This window comes from Muntiacus reevesi, chromosome 2 (genome assembly GCF_963930625.1).
Source record: "Muntiacus reevesi chromosome 2, mMunRee1.1, whole genome shotgun sequence".
NCBI lineage: Eukaryota > Metazoa > Chordata > Mammalia > Artiodactyla > Cervidae > Muntiacus > Muntiacus reevesi.
Genome location: NC_089250.1, coordinates 200,961,345 through 200,981,973, shown reverse-complemented (window position 1 = coordinate 200,981,973; position 20,629 = coordinate 200,961,345). Strand labels below are relative to the sequence as shown.

The window sequence follows — 20,629 nt, the reverse complement described above, 5'->3', positions numbered from 1 at the left end:
GCCTTATCATGATCATCTCATCCTCTCCTCCTCATCAAAACTCTTCAGTGGCTCCCTATTTGCCCCAAGATTGTTGTTCAATTGCTAAGTTGTGTCCGACTCTTTGCGACCCCATGAACTTGCAGCACACCAGGCTTCCCTGTCCTTCACTATCTTCCAGAGTTTGCTTAAACTCATGTCCAATGAGTCAGTGATGCCATCCAACTATCTCATCCTCTGTTGCCCACTTCTCCTCCCGCCCTCAATCTTGCCCAACATCAAGGTCTTTCCCAGTGAATTAGCTCTTTGCATCAGGTGGCCAAAGTATTGAAGCTTCAGCTTCAGCATCAGTCCTCCCAATGTATATTCCTTGAGGACTGACTAGTTTGAATCTCCTTCTGTCCAAGGGACTCTCAAGAGCCCCTCAGATAATGTCCAAATAAGTTAGAGTAAGAGCTCTATGTCAGGTGCTTCGCAATTTGCCTGCCACTTGATTTCATTTCCTTTCCTCACTTCATGCTCCCTGTCCTCCAGGCATGCTGAAATACACCCTGTTTCCCTAACAAGTCAAACTTGCTTGTTCTGTCCATCCATCTGGAATGCCAATTCCTCTGTCTCTATATCTTCTCAGCATCTTTCTCACACATAACTTCCCTTGGGAAGGCTTCCCCGCGTCTATAGATTCCCACCAGGATGACAGCAAGTGTTGTCCTTCTAAGTTTTTCTTTCACATCTGGAGCTGGCAGAGAGTCAGTTATTGTTGTTCGAATTGAATGGAATTCCTATAACCCGCCCTACGCCACCTCACATTGGACAAGGTCTTCCCCAGTTCCAGATTGAAGAGAAGACGGCATCCTTGTGAGTCAGGCCGAGTCACACCTCCTGGAGGCGGTCAAGCATCTGCCCTTGGCCGATTTCCAGGAGATCTGCCTGTCCAAAGGTCAGGGTGGGGCAGGCTGAATGGCTGTCAGCACCTATGATTCATAGCTTATAATTGCCTGATCCCAGGAGGAAAACGACAGACTCACCCCAGGGCTCTCGGAGTCCCATTCAGAGTCGGGTGCCATCCTGAGATGTTGCAGAAGAAGCTTTGGCAGGAGGCGGGGGAGGAGTCCTCTCCGCCTTTCTCCCATACTTCCTCCGCCCCTGCTTGCCCTTTGCCCCCACCCCTCCCATCTTCCTAGAGCCTCCCAGAAGCTTCCTCAGTAAGAGAAGAACGTGGATGGGAAGCGGACACGCCAGCAATGCTCTGTAAAGGCTTCTCACCTCCTGCGTCCCCATCTTACCGAGATCTTGGTGAAGATGTAGATAAACAGGTAGAGCACTGCCAGGATGATGGGAATCCTGTTGCCACCAAACCGTTTCCGTAGGTACTCTGGCATCGTGGTGACCTGGGGACCAGAGCTGAGCTTTTGCCTCCCAGCAGCCCTTCCCCCCGCCTCCCCAAACTCAGAAACGCAGATGGTTTTCCTGGGATTCTCAGTGGGAGACTTAAGAGGGAGGAGAAAATGGGGACCAAAGGGTGCGGTGAGGATGAATTGGGGTTCTGCGAAGAGCCATGTACTTAACTGGGGCTTCCCTGGTGGCTCAGAGGGTAAAGCGTCTGCCTGCAATGCGGGAAACTTGGGTTTGATTCCTGTGTCGGGAAGACCCCCTGGAGAAGGAAATAGCAACCCACTCCAGTACCCTTGCCTGGAAAATCCCATGGATGGAGGCGCCTGGTAGGCTACAGTCCATGAGGTCACAAAGAGTCGGACACGACTGAGCGACTTCACTATGTACTTAACTATCATACGTGCCAAATGTATATCCTATGCCAATTTTTGCCATCTGTGTTATTAATGTTATTTTATAAAACTTATTAATAGAATAAATGTTACTATAAAACAATGTTTTTCTTTAAACCAACTCATGTTTATTTTTTTATATTTATTTATTGTTTTAATTGAAGGATAATTGTTTTATCATGTTTACATTTAAACAAACATCTAAAAAGAGAAGGAAATGGCAACCCACTCCAGTATTCTTCATTCTTGCCTAGAGAATCCCATGGACAGAGGAGCCTGGTGGGCTACAGTCCACAGGGTCGCAAGGAATCAGAAACAACTGAACACACACACACACACACACAAAACACTCACATCTATAAATAACAATGCAAATCACTACTGTGAAATGGAGAAATCAATCCTAAACTTTAGGAAACCAGCAAAAATATACACATTGATAATAAAATAATTCATTTATGTTCTACTCATTTCGAGTCATCAGCAAAGTGTCGGACAGATGTTAAAAGCAACTAACACCAACATGAGACGCTACCCTTGAGCTCACTGTAGCCAGTGAAGGAGGCAGTAACTTCACTAGATGATTCAGGGTCGTCGGCTCCACATCTAATGCATAAAGTCATCTCAAGAATCTCCATTTGTCCTTGCTCTAAATTTTGGGGAAATTGCTCTACTGTAAACTGTTAACCAGGTTACCAGGAACAGAGAATCCTAAAAGCAAAATGTACACATTCCAGAGACAGCAGAGAGGAGACCAGGGCAGCACTGAGTGAGCGGCTCCAGACGGGGCCGCATGGTCCAGATGGGTGGTCCCAGGCTGGGTGTCCTTGCCATATGGGGCACCCCAGGGGCTGGCTCACAGTGATGAGAACCACTATTTGGGTTACACTTTTCTTGGGGGATGGCATGTTCTTTCCCAATCTCCTCACTGTACCCCCAGACTTGGGTTCAGAGGATGCCGTGTCCGGACAAAAGAACCTCAAACCAAAAACTTTTCCTCCATGTGATCCTAGACCTCAGATGGAAAAGGACAGAATACTGGTTATATTCACAGAAATGTTTGTAGCCCCTCTTCCAGGCTGCTGCTGCTTGAATGTTTCCTAGTCTAACCCAGGGAAGAGATGAACGGGTACCCAAACATAAGCTGACAAATGGCCAACCATCCATCCCAAGGTCGGATGTGAAGGCAGAAGAAGTTCAGAGGGGAAACTGGGAGAAACTGGATGGCCATTCTTGATTTAAGAATGATAAACTGAGACTTCCCTGGTGCTCCAGTGGCTAATATTCTGTGCTCCCAATGCAGTGGACCTGGGTTCAATCCCTGGTCTGGGAACTAGGTCCCACATGTCACAGTTAAGGGTTTGCATGCTACAACTAAAGATTCTGCCTGCCACAAACGAAGACCCAATGCAGCCAAATTAAAAAAATTTTTAAAAGAATGACAAATTGTTAATAGTAGAACCTGGGTATTCAAGACTATAAGGGTATACAGTGTAAAATTATTTCAACATTAATGTATGCTTGAAAGTCTTTTCATAATAAAACACTGGCCAAAAAATTGAATTCTAGAAATAAATATGTATGTGCTCAGTCGCTCAGTTGTGTCTGACTCTTTCTGACCCCATGGACTGCACCCCGCCAGGCTCCTCTGTCCACGGGGATTCTCCAGGCAAGAATACTTGAGTGGATTTCCATGCCCTCCTCCAGGGGCATGTTCCCAACCTGAACCCAGGTCTCCCGCATTGCAGGCAGATTCTTCCACTGAGCCACCAGGGAAGCCCATCAGGTCAGTTCAGTTCAGTCGCTCAGTCGTGTCTGACTCTTCGTGACCCCATGAATCACAGCACGCCAGGCCGGGAAGCCCATAGAAGTAAATAAATGAACACCTTATAATTTTTAAAACTTAAAATGTATCTCTTCCCTCCCCCATCCCTGAAAGAGCATTTAGGGATTCTGAGCCTGGTGAATGTCTTGTTCCTCAACCTTCTGATTTGTTGCAAGGCAAACGGGATTTTCCTGAAGCACACGGCACAAAAGTCTGACGCTCTCAGGGAATAACACACAGAGGGATTCAATCAAACCGTACTGACCGGACACACTCTTGACGACGGTTTGTTCTTGTTCATTAGTTGCTAGGTCATGTCGGACTCTTCTGCGACCCCATGGACTGTAACCCACCAGGCTCCTCTGTCCATAGGATTTCCCAAGCAAGAATACTGGAGTGGGTTGCCATTTCCTTCTCCAGGGGATCTGTCCGACTCAGGGATCAAACCCACATCTCCTGCTTGGCAGGCGGATCCTTTACCACTGAGCCACCCAGGAAGCCCCCTGGTAATGGTGTCAGAGCTAATTAGAGAGAGCGCATGAATGCTTCAGTGCATTCAGATAAGTGAACCAAGGATGATGCTGCTCAAGTGGATTCACTCTCTGGTCTCTGAACAACAACCATCAGTGGGTCTTGTTGGAGAGTGACATTCCTATCCTTGGCTGACAGCCTTTATTATCCATTGACCTCCATTTCAATCTACAAAGAGCTGCACAGCCTGCTACATGCAGGAAGTTTCTAATGAGCTAAGAGAGGAAGGAGGCAAGAAAGTCATCAGAAAGTGAGCGGTGCTGGAATTTCGAAATCAAACTGGGGAGAAATGTGATGCTAGCTGACAGATGGGAGGCGGAGCCCAGGCTGTTTGTTGTAAAGTAGCTGAGAAGGCGATTTGCCAGAAAACAAGGTTGAGAGACAGAGATGTGAATGACTATTGACACAGAAACCACCCTCCGAGCGTTGCTGGGTGAACGTCAACAGGAAATAGACTCGGCCTATGACAGTGGCCCCGAGAGAGGACCTCCTGAGCACCATGCTCTGGGGGCTCCTCATCCCCTGGGGATGGAGGGCGGCCAGGGGATGTCAGCATCCGTCTTACTCTCCCTTGAATCACATGCAGACCGCCACACTCCGTCCTCAGGGGAAACCCCTCCCTCTTCCCCGGAAAACCACGCCATCAGCCATAGCAACTTCTGCTCACCCCAGCCCTCCCCAGAACCCTGTTCAGCAGTCAACGAGAATTTCAGCTCCGTTGTGGTCTTGCCCCCTTTCTAGGCTTTCCCCCAGTCTGGAAGCAGTTTCAAGGACAGTGCGGAGTACTGACATGGGACACTTTGTACAGTGTCTTAGCCCCAACAACAGACAGGCATTTCCACTTCAACAGCTCATTTCTCTGGCCAGCATCCAAACCTCGTCATCTTCAGGACTCCACTCACCTCCAGTCCCCAAAGTTTTCATCAATGCCACCATCTCATTTGCTCAGCCTGATGACCCTGGCTTTGGCACTTGACTGAGACTTATAGTCCCTAAACGGTGCCCCTTCTTTTGAATGTCAGCTCATCCTTCATTTTGATTCCTTCTGAAATCATGGACCCTGCTATTAGGTAGCTTCAACAAATATTTTTCAAGTATCCACTATGTATCCGACACTATTTATTTATTATTTATTTTTGGCTGCCCTGGGTCTTCGTTGCTGCGTGCGCAGGTTTTTGATTGCAGCGGCATCTCTTATTGCAGCACATGGCCTCTAAGTATGCAGACTTAGTAGTTGTGGCCCACGGGCTTAGTTGCCCCATGGCATGTGGCATCTTCGGACCAGGAATCAAGCCCGTGTTCCCTGCACTGGCACGCAGATTTTTAACCACTGGACCACCAAAGAAGTCCCCAGACCTTATTCTAGATGCTGGGAGAAACCAGAAATGGTTCTTGCCCTCCTGGAGCTTACGATCTAATGGGAGAGACACAAAGTCTAGTGCAGTGGCTCTTAATGGAAGGAAGAAGATTTCATACTTCCCCAGGGAACATTTGGCAAAGTCTGGAGACATTGCGGCTGCCACAATTTGAGGGATGCTATTGTCATCTAGTAAGTAGGGATAGGGGATACTGAAAAAACATCCTAAAATGCACAGACCACCCCTCACACATGCATATACACACACACAGCAAAGAATTATCCCGGTCCAGGGACTTCCCTGGTGGTCCATTAGCCAAGACTCTTCAGGGGGTCTGGGTTCAATCTCTGGTCAGGGAACTAGATCCCATGTGTGGCAACTAAGACTCAGCACAGTCAGATGAATAAATAAATATTTTTAAAAAAGAGAATTAGCCTGCCCCAAATGTCACCACTGCTAATGTTGAGAACTTATAGTGGGAGAGACACAGTCTAATGGGAGAGGCGTATTAATCTGATAATCACACAAGCAAATACAAAACAGCCGCGATGGCAAATGAAGGAGGAGACTTAAGCTAATCAGAAAGGTTAGCCCTCCAGACAGGGCTTCTTGGAGGAAGAGCTGCTTAAAGTAGGAACTGGACAGATGATAGGAGCTAACCAAGCCACAAAGGAGAAGGAAAACTTTACAAGAAGAGGGGAAAGTTTTGCATTAGGCTGGTGATGTAGAGAGCCTGGTGAGGATGAGGAACTGTTAGATAGTGTGTGGAATACAGTTCACATACAGCTCAACAAATGCTTCTTCAAAGAACGAATAAATGAATGAACTGACAGGCGTATACTGTAGATGGAGAGTAGGGTGGATCTCTAAAGAGTAGGAGTCATTTTCCATATTCAAAAGTAAAATTGGTCTATAATTTTCTTGATGGATAAAATTAGCGTTATCCTAGTCTCAAAACATGGTGTACAAAAGTCAATCCTAGGTGGATAATTGACTTAAAAATGAAAAGTTCTAGATGATAATATAGGAGAATATCTTTATGACTTTTGAATAGGAAAATATTTTTAAAATACAACATAAAAGTCAGTAATTAAGGAAAAGTGGTAAATGGAACAACATTAAAATTAAGATCTGTTAAAGAGAACCCTCTTACACTATTGATGGCAATGTAAATTAGTACACTCACTATGGAAACAGTACAGAGGTTCCTTGAGTGAGTGAAAGTTGTTCAGTTGTATCCGATTCTTTGTGACCCCATGGAATTGAGGTCCATGGAATTCTCCAGGCCAGAATACTGGAGAGGGTAGCCTTTCCCTTCTCCAGGGGATCTTCCCAAACCAGGGATCAAACCCAGGTCTCCTGCATTGCAGGCAGATTCTTTACCAGCTAAGCCACAAGGGAAGTGGAGTTTCTTTAGAAAACTAAACATAGAGTTCTTGTATCATCTAGGAATCCCACTCCTGGCCATGTATGTCAGAAAAAAATTATAATTCCAAAAGACACATGCAATCCATGTTCACAGCAGGATTATTTAAAATAGCCAAGACATGGAGGCAGTCTAGATGTCCATCAACAAACAAATGGATAAAGAAGATGTGATATATACATACAATGGAATATCACACAGTCATAAAAATGAATGAAATAATGCCATTTGCTGCAACATATATACACCTAGAGATTGTCATACTAAGTGAAGTAAGTCAGAGAGGGAACAAATATTGTATAACATAACGTATTCAATATCTAAAATATGACATAAATGAACTTATCTACAAAACAGAAATAGACAGAGACCAGGCTTGTGGTTGCAAAGTGGATGAGGAGTTGGGGAGGGATGGATTGGGAATTTGGGGTTAGCAGATGCAAATTCGTCTGTAGAATGGATAAACAAGGTCCTCCTGTATAGCACAGGGAACTATATTCAACATCCTGTGATAAACCATAATGGAAAAGAATATGAAAAAGAATATATATATATATGTATAACTCCATCAATTTGTTATACAGCAGAAATTAACACAACGTTGTAAATCAACCATACTTGAATAAAATAGTTTTTAAAAAGATCTGTTTTTCAAAAAATACCATTAAGAGTTAAAAGGCGAATCACAGAATAGGGGGCAAATATATTTGCAATACATGTAATCAGCTTAAGGGCTTGTTTCCAGAATGTACAAAGAACTTCTATCAATAAGAAGAAACTGTATACCATAAGAAAAAAGTTGGCGAAAGTCCTAGACATGTTACTTTCCCAAAGAGGACATCGGAATGGCCAGAAAATATATAAACAGACTGTGAGAAAACTACACAGTCACCAAATTGGCAAGAATTTTAAAGCTGGAAAATACCAAATATTGGCAAGGACATAGAACAATGGTGCAAAGGGAATTTGCATGCCCTGCTGCTGGGAGTATAAACTGATAGAGCTATTCTGGGAAGAAATTTGGCAATGTCTAACCAAACTGGATAAACACATCCAATGACCCAGAAATTCCACCTATATTTAGATTTTTCTCCATAAACATAATGTTCATATTCATCAGGACACGTGTATAAAAACGTTACCAGGACTTCCCTGGTGGTCCAGTGGTTAAGAATCCACCTGCCAACAAGGGGTCATGGGTTCGTGGTCTGGGAAGATCCCACATTCCGTGAGGCAGCTAAGCCTCTTCACCACAATGACTGAGTCTGCACTCTAAAGCCTGTGGTGTGCAACAAGAGAAGACACCGCAGTGAGAAACCCATGCACTGCAGCGAAGAACAAGCCCCACTCAGCGCAACTAGAGAAAGCCCATGTGCAGCAACGCAGACCCAGCACAACCAAAAATAAAAATAAGTAATTTTAAAAACTGTTACCAGCAGCACTGTCCATCACAGGCTAACACTGTGCTGGGCTGGGCTTAGCCTCTCAGTCGTGTCCGGCTCCGCGACCCCACGTACGGCATAGCCCACCAGGCTCCCCTGTCCATGGGGATGCTCCAGGCAAGACTACTGGAGTGGGTTGCCATGCCTCCTCTAGACTAACATTAGGAACAATCTAAATGCTTGTGAATGAAAGAAGAGACAAATATATCGGAGTATAGTCATACTCTGGGATACTACATAGAAATGGAAATTAATAAATCAGGTACATGCAAGGAAAGAATGTTATCCCTGATTCCATGTACTATATTTCATTCCAAAAAAGTAAAATTAAACCATATTCTTAAGGTGTGCACAATTAAAACTGTAAAGAAAAGTAAGGGAGTGAGTTCAGTGAAACTCACAAAGAAAGGAAGACATTGCTATCTGGTAAAGGCATGTGAGGGAGGGTATTACACTTTGTGACTCCATCTGGGTATTTGTTTCACAGTAATTTGTTAAGCACCACATTTGTGTCTTATCACTTTTCTCTGTTTATTTTATTGCCCAATAGAAATGGATTGGGTAGCTTTTTATTGCTCCTCAGCACTGTGGCATTTATTATCTAGCATCAGCTTCATCTCCCCTTTGAATAAAATGTTGACCAAAGAACGTCTGGAGCCACAGGAATTTTTAATTCAGCAATAAAGCCTGGAGATCCTTTCACAGCAGCACAACTCTGTCAATTTCAGCCCTTTTCACGGCGTGATATTCACAGTACAGATACCCAGTCCCCCAATCAGATATACTGTGGTGGTCCCCAGGCTTCTCTATTATAAACCACAGCAGTCATCTCAATTCTTCAAGCCTCTTCTCAACCTTCAACTACACAAGTTCCTTCCTCACGCTCAGCAAATGACACTATCTTCTACTTCATAGAGAAAATAGAAACCATCAGCTAAAAATATCTGGCCACCCTACCTTTAAACTGACCTACATTTCCGCCATCCTTTACTCCTCCTATTCAAGGTGCTGGCTTCTAGTCAGTGTTATTCTGCCTCAGAAATTTTGTCCATGTAGGGATTGGGCAGACCCAGGCCCCCCATTGACCAAAAGCCATGCTTTTAGACTCAGTATTATCTCCAAGCAAGATAATTTTATTTATTCATACCTCACTGCCTTTGCATAAGATGGCACTACTTCCAATAGAGTGATTTTTTTTTAAGATTTTTCTGATCATTAAGTAGTTCTTTCTACTTTGTACATTTTTTAAGTTTCCATAATAAAAAGTTAGAATCAGTTATTACTTGATGAGTAACATGGATACTGTGTGATCTTGCTCTGCCTAGGAGAATACCTAAAACAGAATTAAGTCTAGAGGGTATGTGTGACAGAAAGCTGCCAATAAGAGCAGAAGTGATTTTTGTAAACTACCTCTGTCAAAAAGTCTAAAGGATTACTATTTTGTAACAAAAATTTGACATATCACATCAACCAGAAATAACTCAATTATTGTGGTTTTAGGTGGAAAGGAAGAAAGAAAAATCACTGAATTGTGTGTGTGTGTGTGTGTGTGTGTCTGTGTGTCTGTGTCTGTGTTGAAAGCAGTAATCTTTCTGGCTTACTTCACTCTGTATAATGGGCTCCAGTTTCATCCACCTCATTAGAACTGATTCAAATGAATTCTTTTTAATGACTGAGTAATATTCCATTGTGTATATGTATATATATGGAATTTAGAAAGATGGTAACGATAACCTTCTATGCAAGACAGAAAAAGAGACACAGATGTATAGAACAGACTTTTGGACTCTATGGGAGAAGGCGAGGGTGGGATGATCTGAGAGAACAGCATCGAGACATGTATATTATCAAGGGTGAAACAGATCGCCAGTCCAGGTTGGATGCATGAGACAAGTGCTCGGAGCTGGTGCACTGGGATGACCCAGAGGGATGGGATGGGGAGGGAAATGGGAGGGGGGTTCAGGATGGGGAACACATGTAAATCCATGGCTGAGTCATGTCAATGTATGGCAAAAATCACTACAATATTGTAAAGTAATTAGCTTCCAACTAATAAAAATAATTGGGGAGGAAAAAAAAAAAGAAAGCAGTAATATGTTATGGTTTAAACATTCAGAAAAGACTGTGATTTTGTGTTTTGACATTAAAAAATAAATTTTTTTTGAGCCCACATCACTTCCAGCCTCTGATTACCCCGTATGTACCTTTGATGTCATTACTCAAAATGCCTCATTGTTACTAGGTGGGAACTGCTAAGGACAGTGTTCCTAATAGTCCTAATGAATACATGAGTCACCCCTCACTGATGCTGCGACCTCTTGGGGACTGTGTAACGGATGTCCACTGGCAGGATGGAGGGATGCTGCTGAGAGGGGAGGGATGAATGAAGGGCTTACCCTCCCTAAGGATCTTTCTATTCCATAGCACCTGGACCCCCTCAGACTCACCTGACCAGTGATGTAGATTGGAAGGAAGATCCAGGACAACATCAGCACGAAAAATAAGCCCTGCCGGAGAAAACAGAATCAGGACCCAGCTCCTGCCCACACTGTGGTGACAGTTTGGATTTCCTTATGTCTGGATGGAACCTGGTCTGGTCTGCTCCTGGCTCCATCTCTTACTTACTGAGTAACTCACCCTCCCCGGGCCATCACATCCCCAGATTTAAACAGAACATGAGGATGAAGTGGGGCAGAGCGGCTCCCAGGGCTATGCCTCCTAAACCTTGCATATCCCGCTTCGTCCCCTTGTGTTCCCTCCCCTCCTTGGGCAGGGGTTAAAGCAAGGCTGTGAGGTCAGGCAGGCCATGCTGATGAACAGCTGGTGATGCTGGGAGAGTTTACACAGGTCTCTGAGCCTCATTTTTCTCACCTGTGCAATGACAGTAACAGTGCCGCCACTGGATTGTTGCAAGGGAATCAGTAAGATGATGCTTACTGAGCACTCATTATATTCCAGACATCCCTGTGCACACCTTACAAGCATGATGTCATTTAGTCCTCACAATGACGCAATATGGAAGGTACCGTTATTTTCTCTGTTTTATACACAAGCCTCAGAGAGGTCAAGTAATTTGTCCAAGGTCACACAGCTTGTATATTTTAGAGCCCCAGATTTGAATCCAGACAGTTTGGTGCTAATCTGTAATTGAATCCCATAATATGATGATGTATGTAGTGTACTTAAGTCTATGGCACAGGGTAAGCGCTAAAAAGAATGAGTTGTTATGAAGATGAAGATCACTATTAATAAGTGCATGCCCTCCCATCAGTAAAAATCATATCCTGAATGAGCCTGCTACACAAAGAGTGTGTCCTATCTCCTGAGTATCTGTGGGGTGGCAAAAAGATCAAGAACCACAGAACCACATAAGTTTTGTGATGGCCAATTGATATCTGATACACGCCTCCCCCCAGTCCCACAAAACCTTCTATCTTCTGCATCTGCACAGAAGAGACGCTGTGCCTTCTTCACACACACATTTGCCTTACGGACTCCCATCAAGGGAACATGGGGAAGCCTGCAATGTGACTTGCAGATCAAATTGATTTTTGCTAATCAGGGGTGCCCTTGACGATTCCTGCTTGTTTCTTCATAAAGCACCACTCTATATTTAGAAGAGCAGAGCATGCATAAAACTGCCTCCCCCCTCCCCCGGATCCACCTGTTTGGTAATCTTGAACTGACATTGCCCTTGGAAACACACTCACATTAAGCTCGTAAGCAGTTACGGAAAGACCCGCGGCGGCTCCTGACCCTGCCAGGCCAACGAAATGCCCACTTCCAACGTTGCTGGCAAACAAGGATGCACCCACCTGTGGGGAGATGGACAGGTCAGGTCCTGGAGCCAAGGTCTGGGGTGGCTTCTTCCCACTCCCCTTCTTCCCATACTCCAAAGGGACCAAGGCAAAAGGAGAAAGTGGGGCCAACCCTAGTTTATCTAGCAACTTCTTTCAAATTAGAAAAAACCTCTTCTACAAGACTCTTTTACTTTCATCTTTAGGAAACTGATATAACATATGCATATCTAGGATGCCTAAAATGTAAATTGTGCCCCCCACTAGGGTTGTGCAGTGCACAACTTGAACAACTGTATGCAGCCTCCCTAGGGGTTAGGGAAGATAACAGGTGTTGTAGAAAGGGCTCCAGGATGAGAATCAGGAAGCCTATGTTGTTCCTCAGCCCCACTTCTAACTTAGCAGAGTAGAGAGCCCTTCTAATAGAACTCTAAGTGGATAGAACTGTTCTTGAGGACCCCAATTCCTGGACTTCATTGATTACATAAGACAGACATGGGCACCTGGCCCCAGTTGTGCCAATTACATTCTCTCTCCTGGGAATCTGGACCTGGGAAATCATCTTTGCTGGTCCCTTAGGCTGGGGGACATGTAACCCAGGGCCGTGTGTGTGTAGCAAGGGGATGGGGAGCGGGGTGATAGCACATTCATGTCTGCCGCTCTGAGAGGAGAATGAAGAAGACGCAGAAAAAGGCAGCTCAAGGGAGGACAGAACCAGATAGAGACAAAGATAGAGACAGATGATCGGCGGAGAAAGAGAGAGAGGGACTCTTTGTGAGCGGACTGCGGTACCTCCCACTGACTTTCTCGTCTCTGGTTTTTATCTGACTCTATGCCACTGATCTGTCACCATCACACTCTCTTGAATGTAGTAGCTGGGTAGTGTTTTGAAGTAGAGAAGTCCTAAGTCAGTCCTCCAGCTTTTTTCTTCTTTTTCAAGATTGTTTAAAAAAAAAAGAAGACTGTTTCAGCTATTCTGGGTCCCTGGTGTTTCCATCTGAATTTTAGGATTACCTTACGAATTTCTGCAAAACAAGAGGGGGTGATGCAGATGGAATAATGATAGGGATTGAATCTGTAGTGTAATCTGCAGTTCAGCTTAGGGACTATTACTATTTGTGTTAAATAGATACTACCTAATGTGCCATTTTAATTCCCCGATTAGCTCAGTTCAGTTCAGTTCAGTTCAGTTCATTTCAGTCACTCAGTCGTGTCCGACTCTTTGCGACCCCATGAACCTCAGGCAGCTGCAATGTCAAATTGATGATTTTTTAACTAACACCTCTGGATAAAAAAGCTGCTCACACTGGGTGATCACTGATTCGGATCAAATAAAGACAAGTTGTACAAGCGTGCTTTCTAGGGTAAAATACTGGCAATAATATGAGAATGGGGCTTTGAATGAGATCCAATCCTGTTCTAACATACTGGTCTTCAAGACTACTGCAGAGCTGAAGAGAAGCGGATGGGGATAGAGCCAGGTAAAACACCACACAACTTCCTGATCTTGTTGAGATTCAGTTGTTTTTCTTGAATTAAAGCTCCCTGGGGGTTTCCCAGGTAAAGAATCTGCCTGCCAGTGCAGGAGACATGAGAGTCACGGGTTCAGTCCCTGGGTTGGGAAAATCCTCTGGAGAAGGGAATGGCAACCACTCCAGTACCCTTGCCTGGAGAATCCCATGGACAGAGGAACCTGGCAGGCTACAGTCCATAGGGTCACACAGGGTCAGACACGACTGAAGTGACTTAGGACACACACCCGGGGCTTCCCTGGTGGTACAGTAGATAAGAACCTACCAATGCAGGGGACACAGGTTTGATCCCAGGCCTGAAAAGGTTCCACATGCCGGGGAGCAACAAACGCCATGTGCAGCAACTACGGAGCCCATGCTCTAAAGCCAGCAAGCTGCAGCTACTGAAGCCCACGTGCCCGAGGGCCCATGCTCCGCAACAAGAGAAGCCACCACAATGATAAACCTGCGCACTGCAATGAAGAGGAGCCCCTGCTGACCGCAACTAGAGAAAACCCATGCAGAAACAAAGACCCAGCGCAACCAAAAAAGAATAAAATAAATAAATAATTTTTTAAAAAAGTTCTCTGGAGGAAGGTTCAAAGATCTTTACTCTGCCATTCCCAATGACACCACCCTGCATGTTCCTCTGAAATGTGACTTTTCTGCTCTTCCCTTAAAGAACTCGCACTGGCCGGCGGCTGATTTTGACCAATATGATGTGGTGAAAGTGACACTGTGTGACTTCCAGGTCAAGGCTCAGCAGCCCGGCAGCTTTCATTTTTGCCCTTTGAAGCCAAATGCCTTATAAAAACCTTGGTCTGGGTCACTAAATGATGAGGGGCATGTAGAGAGTGAAGCCCTAGTCTTCTAGCCATCCCCACCAGAGCCATATCTGTGAATGGGGCCGTCTTGGCGTCTAGCCCATCCAGCCAACAGCTAAATGCAGTGCCATAGAGCTGAAGTGCTAAAGAGCAAGGGAGGAACCACCCACTCGAACCATGCAATCATTAGAATAATGATTTATTATACCGCTGGGACTTCCCTAGTGGTACAGTGAATGAGAATCTGTCTGCTAACACGGGGGAAATGGGTTCGATCCTTGGTCTGGAAAGATCCCACATGCTGGGGAACAGAGCAACGAAAGCCCATGCACCGCAACTCCTGAGCCCTCACCCTAGAGCCCACGAGCCACAACTACTGAGCCTGTGAGCCGCAACTACTGAAGCCCATGTGCCTAGAGCCTGGGCTCCGAAACAAGAGAAGCCACTGTAATGAGGAACCTGTGCACTGCAATGAAGAGTAGCCCCCACTCACTGCAACTAGAGAGAGCCCAAGTGAAGCAATGAAGATGCAGCATAACCAAAAATTAATTAATCCCTACAAAGATATAATACACTATATATATATATATATATATATATATATATAAATAACTGAGTCACTTTGGTGTACAGCAGAAATTAACATAACATTGTAAGTTCACTATACTTCAGCTTTTTGAAAATAAATTTTAAAAAGAAATAATACACTGTAGTGGTTCTGAGCCACTAAATTTATGGGTGGCTTCTCAGGAACAATAGCTAACTGATGCACTTGTTCCAAAACCCGTTCTCTTAACCATACCTCCTTTCCGTTGACATCGTTCTCCCAAGTGAAAAAAGCAAAGAAAGTTACAGAACTGCCCTTTCCTTCTTGACCCGAAGAGTCATCCAAGCATATGAGCAAAGAAATGGATTCAAGTATGCAAAAGCAGGCATACTTAGGTGAGCTGCTATATTCCAATGGAATTTTTTTTTGAGCCCAGCATCACTCATCATAAAGACCATTTGACCAGCATTTCTTAAAATTCAATCATTACAGGACTTCCCTGGAGGTCCAGTGGTTAAGACTTCACCTTCCAATGCAGAGGGTGTGGGTTCCATCCCTGGTTCGGGGGCTAAGATCCCACATGCCTCACAGCCAAAAATCCAAAACATAAAACAGAAGCAATATTGCAACAATTTCAGTAAAAGCTGTAAAGAAAAAATTCAGTCACTGAGTACTTCTTCTGTAGCCATCACTATGTCCCCTGCACCTGCACTGGTATTTACTCAATATTTTAGCTTATACTGACTTCTTCTTTAACTTATATATATATGATTATATATTTTATTATTTAACCAATTATTATATATTAATATGATACATGCATATGTATGTATTTACAACTTCACGTGGAAAACCAGTATCAGTTGCTTTACATAGAAGAGAACCATACAAATAAGATGAAAATGAAAAAAAAGTTATTAAATTCTCTCTAGGTTCTCTGGACTACCAAATTTACTTAACCTGAGGCTTGCATTCTCTTTGTTAAACACAGATTAGTCAGTGCTGAAAGACCGGTAAAGCCATCTTAGCAGCAAATTGTGACTTTCTTTTATGTAACCAAGAGGACTAAATGGGAATAGGAAAGGGAATATTCCCACGATGCAATCTGATGTTATTCAATGCTGTGTCTGTGCACAGCTGAAAAATCACGGTGCACCTGTTGTTCACAATTCGGGAAACGCTGCACTAGATTACAAGCTCCTTGAGGGCGAAGACAAGCTCAATGATGTCTCCTCTGTTTGGTGCAGTGCTGGACAGGAAATTGTTCTAACTAATTTACTGAATATATAACGAAGAGCTCATTTTTGGTATCTTTTGAGAACAGTGTGGTCATTGTCTTCAGACATTGTATTGACCAGCAGCTCAGATACCGGTTATCTCTCTGCCTCTTACACCTTTTGGACTCTCTGCAAATGGGAAATGCCTTCTCTCATTTTAGTTGGGAGATTTAACACTTATAATTGAAGATCATGAATAAAATTATCATTCCTGATTCCTTACTCAGGATCCCTGAAGCAGAGGCCTGTGTGCATATGTGTGTGTGTGTATATGTGTGCATGTGTGTATTTCCACAAACTGGAAAATTCTTCAAGAGATGGGAATACCAGACCACCTTACCTGCCTCCTAAGAAACCTGTATGCAGGTCAAGAAGCAACAGTTATAACCGGACATGGAACAACAGACTAGTTCCAAATTGGGAAAGGAGTACCTCAAGGCTCTGTATTGTCACCCTGTTTATTTAACTTATATGCAGAGTACATCATGCGAAATGCTGGGCAGGATGAAGCACAAGCTAAAATCAAGATTGCCAGGAGAAACATCAATAACCTCAGATATGCAGATGACACTACCTTTATGGTAGAAAGCAAAGAGTAACTAAAGAGCCTTTTGACAAAGGTGAAAGAGGAGAGTGAAAAAGGTGGCTTAAAATTCAACATTCAGAAAACTAAGTTTATGGCATCCAGTCCCATCACTTCAAACAGATGGCAAATAGATGGAGAAACAATGGAAACAGTGACAGACTTTATTTTCTTGGGCTCTAAAATCACTGCAGATGGTGACTGCAGCCATGAAATTAAAAGATGCTTGCTTCTTGGAAGAAAAGTTACGACAAACCTAGACAGTGTATTAAAAAGGAAAGACATTACTTTGCTGACAAAGGTCCATTTAGTTAAAGCTATAGTTTTTCCAGTAGTCATGTATGGATGTGAGAGTGGGACCATAAAGAAGATCGAGTACTGAAGAATTGAGACTTTTGAACTGGGTTGTTGGAGGAAGCTCTTGAGAGTCCCTTGGACTGCAAAAGATCAAACCAGTCAATCCTAAAGGAAACCAACCCTAAATATTCATTGGAAGGAGTGATGCTGAAGCTGAACCTCCAATACTTTGGCCACCTGATGACAAGAGCCAACTCATTAGAAAAGACCCTGAAGCTGGGAAAGATTGAAGGCAGGAGGAGAAGTAGATGACAGAGGATGAGATGGTTGGATAGCATCACTGACTCAATGCACATGAGTTTGAGCAGGTTCCGGGAGATGGTGAAGGACAGGGAGGCCTTGCGTGCTGCAGTCTATGGGCTCACAAAGAGTCGGACACGACTGAGCAACTGAACAGCAATGTATTTAGCAATGCCTTTAGCTTCCCTTGAATAGAAGCTACTAATTGGGCTGTTGTATTTGTTATTTGGGTTCTCCACATTCTTTCCACCTGGGCCCAGTAATGGTCTCCAGTTTTCCTTCAGGGTCTAGCCCTTCTTATTTCTCATCACATATGCCTCAGAGCAGGCTCCATGCCCTCCAGATTAGGCACTGAGTGTGTGACCCAGGCTTGAGTCACTTAACGCAGCAAACTACCCTGGTCACAGAAACTAACGCAGAGATGGGCTTGGGACATGTATTTTCCAGGAATTCTGCCACAGAGGCCGGGGCTTGTCCCCTGCTAGGCTGGAGATGGAGACGATGGAAAGTCTGGAGCTGTGGCCATCATCCGGTTGACATGAAGTTGAGCTTGTTTGGGAATAGCACCCTTCCAAAAGAAGAGAAGCTGATAGAGATAGATAGGTGATAGACAAATAATGGATAGACAGATAAGTGTGTGTGCTTACTCACTCAGTCCTGCGTCCGACTCATGCGGCCCTATGGACTGGAGTCCACCAGGCTCCTCTGTCTATGGGATTTTCCCAGGCAAGAATCCTGGAGAGGGTTGCCATTTCCTCCTCCAGGGGATCTTCCCAACCCAGGGATCGAACCCACATCTTCTGTGTCTCCTGAATTGCAGGTGAATTGTTTATCCTCTGAGCCATCAGGGAAGCCCAGATAGACGGGCAGATAGATAGAAAGATAGATACAAATAGAAAGACAGATAGATAGACAGATAGACGGGATAAACCAGATACCAATGATCACTTTAGCCCCTATACCCTGCCATACCTGAAACCAGACCAACTCTAGGTTTTTCCCTTAGGTGAGCTGATGGATTCCTTTTGTTCAAACTGTTTCGAGTTGGAGCTAAGTCTTCTCTAGTTTAGACTGTGACTTCCAGACAACAAGGAACCAGAGAGTCCTGAGAAAGCAAAGGCTAGACAGAGTATCGGGACTTGAAGAGTCTTTTCATTGAACCAAAGACTACTTACTGGCCACCACGGCATGTTCCCTCCAGCTAGAAAGTAGCCTTTGACCGTGTCTCTTTTGGTCTTCACTGTGGACTGAAAGACAGAAGAGCACTGGGTAAAGGAAATGCTAGCGATCAGAGGCGCCCCCGGATAGTCTAGTCCCTGGTTATACCTGGGAGTCCAGCAGGCCAGATTCAGACATCAAACATATTTTGGGGTTTGTCTGGCTTGGGGTTTTGTTTGTTTGTTTCTGTAAGAGTCCTTGAGCAATACTTCCCATGGCCATTATTTGCATGAAATATCTTACTTCACTATTTGTTGCACCATGCAGCTTGTGGGATTTAAGTTCCCCAACGAGGGATGGAACCTGCCCTCGGCAGTGAAAGCATGGAATGCTCACCACTGGACCACCAGGGAAGTCCTTCAACTCTAATTTTTTTTTTTTTTTTTTTAAGTGAGGGACTTCCCTGGTGGTTCAGAGGCTAAGACTTTTCTTCTACTTCCCTGGTTAGGGAACTAAGATCCCACATGCTCTATGGTGAGATCCCAAAATAAAAACTTCAAAAAAAAAAAAAAAAAAAAGCCTCTGAGGTCCTTTAAAAAAAAAAGTTTAGGTGATGTATGATATTATATAAGGTATAGGTGATTTACGATTTTTAAATATTGTACTCCACTTATAGTTATAAAATATTGGCTATATCCTCTGTATTATGCAATATATTCTTGAAGCTTATTTTATGCATAATAGTTTGTACCTCTTAATGCCCTACTCTTGTATTTCTCCTCCCCTCTCCCCACTGATAACCACTAGTTTCTTCTCTATTTCTGTGATTCTACTTTTTTGTTCTGTTTTCTCCCTTAAGTTTTTTTTTTTTTTAATGTGGATCATTTTTAAAATTTTTATTGAATTTGTCACAATATTGCTTCTGTTTTACGTTATGTCTTTTGTATTTTTTTCTGTTTTTTTGATCAGGAGGCATGTGGAATCTTAGCTCCCTGACCAAGGGTGGAACCCACACCCCACCAGGGAAGTCCTTCTACTTCTGTTTAGTTATATTCACTAGTGGTTGTACTTTTTAGATCAAATATGTTTTGTGTGACCCATGGCTTGTTTTTCAGGAGTTATTTACTTGTTTGTTTCTGGCTGTGTGGAGTTTTGGCTGTGGCGCCCAGCTTTCTCTCTGGGTGTGGCCCATGGCCTCAGCAGTTGTGGTTGCATAGATGTCGTCCCCGCATAGCAGATGGGATCTTAGCTCCCCTACCAGCGATCGAACCTGTGTCCCCTGCATTTGAAGGTGGATTCTTAACCACTGGTCCACCAGGGAAGTCCCTGTTAGATGTATGGTTTTTAAGATTTACATTTGAATCCCATAGAGGAAACAAACTCTTCAAGTCAATACCCCCTACAACTCCCTGCCTCACACATGTATAATAACCTACTAGGTCCCCCAGGCATCTGAGTTTTAGACCATGGTTTGTTTGTGACATCCCACAATGGAAGTCATTTATTGAGTATCAGTACTACGTGCCAGGGGGCTGCCCTGCTGACTCAGACAGTAAAGAATTTGCCTACAATGCAGGAGACCCGGGGTTCAATCCCTTGGGTCGGGAAGAGCCTCTGAAGTGGCAACTCACTCCAGTATTCTTGCCTGGAGAATTCCATGGACAAAGGAGCCTGGAAGGCCACAGTCCACGGGATCTCAAGGAGTTGGACATGACTGAGTGATTTTCACTCACTCACTCACCATGTGCCAGGCTCTGCAGTAAGCATTTTGAAGCATCATCTCATTTTAATTCTCACCAACTCCTGTGAGAGATTCTTTGGGTGTCTCAGATGATAAGGAATCTGCCTGCAATGCAGGAGACCCAGGTTCCATCTCTGTATTAGGAAGATCCTCTGGAAGAGGGAATGGCAACCCACTCCACTATTCTTGCCTGGAGAATTCCATGGACAGAGGAGCCTAGTGGTCTATAGTCCATGGGGCTCACAA

At 44.2% G+C, this 20,629-nt stretch overlaps 1 protein-coding gene across 1 annotated transcript in view; it reads right to left on the bottom strand.

Annotated features, from left to right (window-relative positions):
• SLC5A11 (solute carrier family 5 member 11) overlaps window positions 1–20,629 on the bottom strand; it is a 57,679-nt gene that overhangs the window by 27,077 nt on the left and 9,973 nt on the right. Inside the window, exons 3-6 of the mRNA XM_065920327.1 lie at window positions 18,660–18,731; window positions 12,059–12,163; window positions 10,796–10,855; window positions 1,266–1,370 (exon numbers count right to left, since the gene is read on the bottom strand). Coding sequence (XP_065776399.1) covers window positions 1,266–1,370; window positions 10,796–10,855; window positions 12,059–12,163; window positions 18,660–18,731 — 342 coding nt within the window. The remainder of the gene's footprint in view (window positions 1–1,265; window positions 1,371–10,795; window positions 10,856–12,058; window positions 12,164–18,659; window positions 18,732–20,629) is intronic.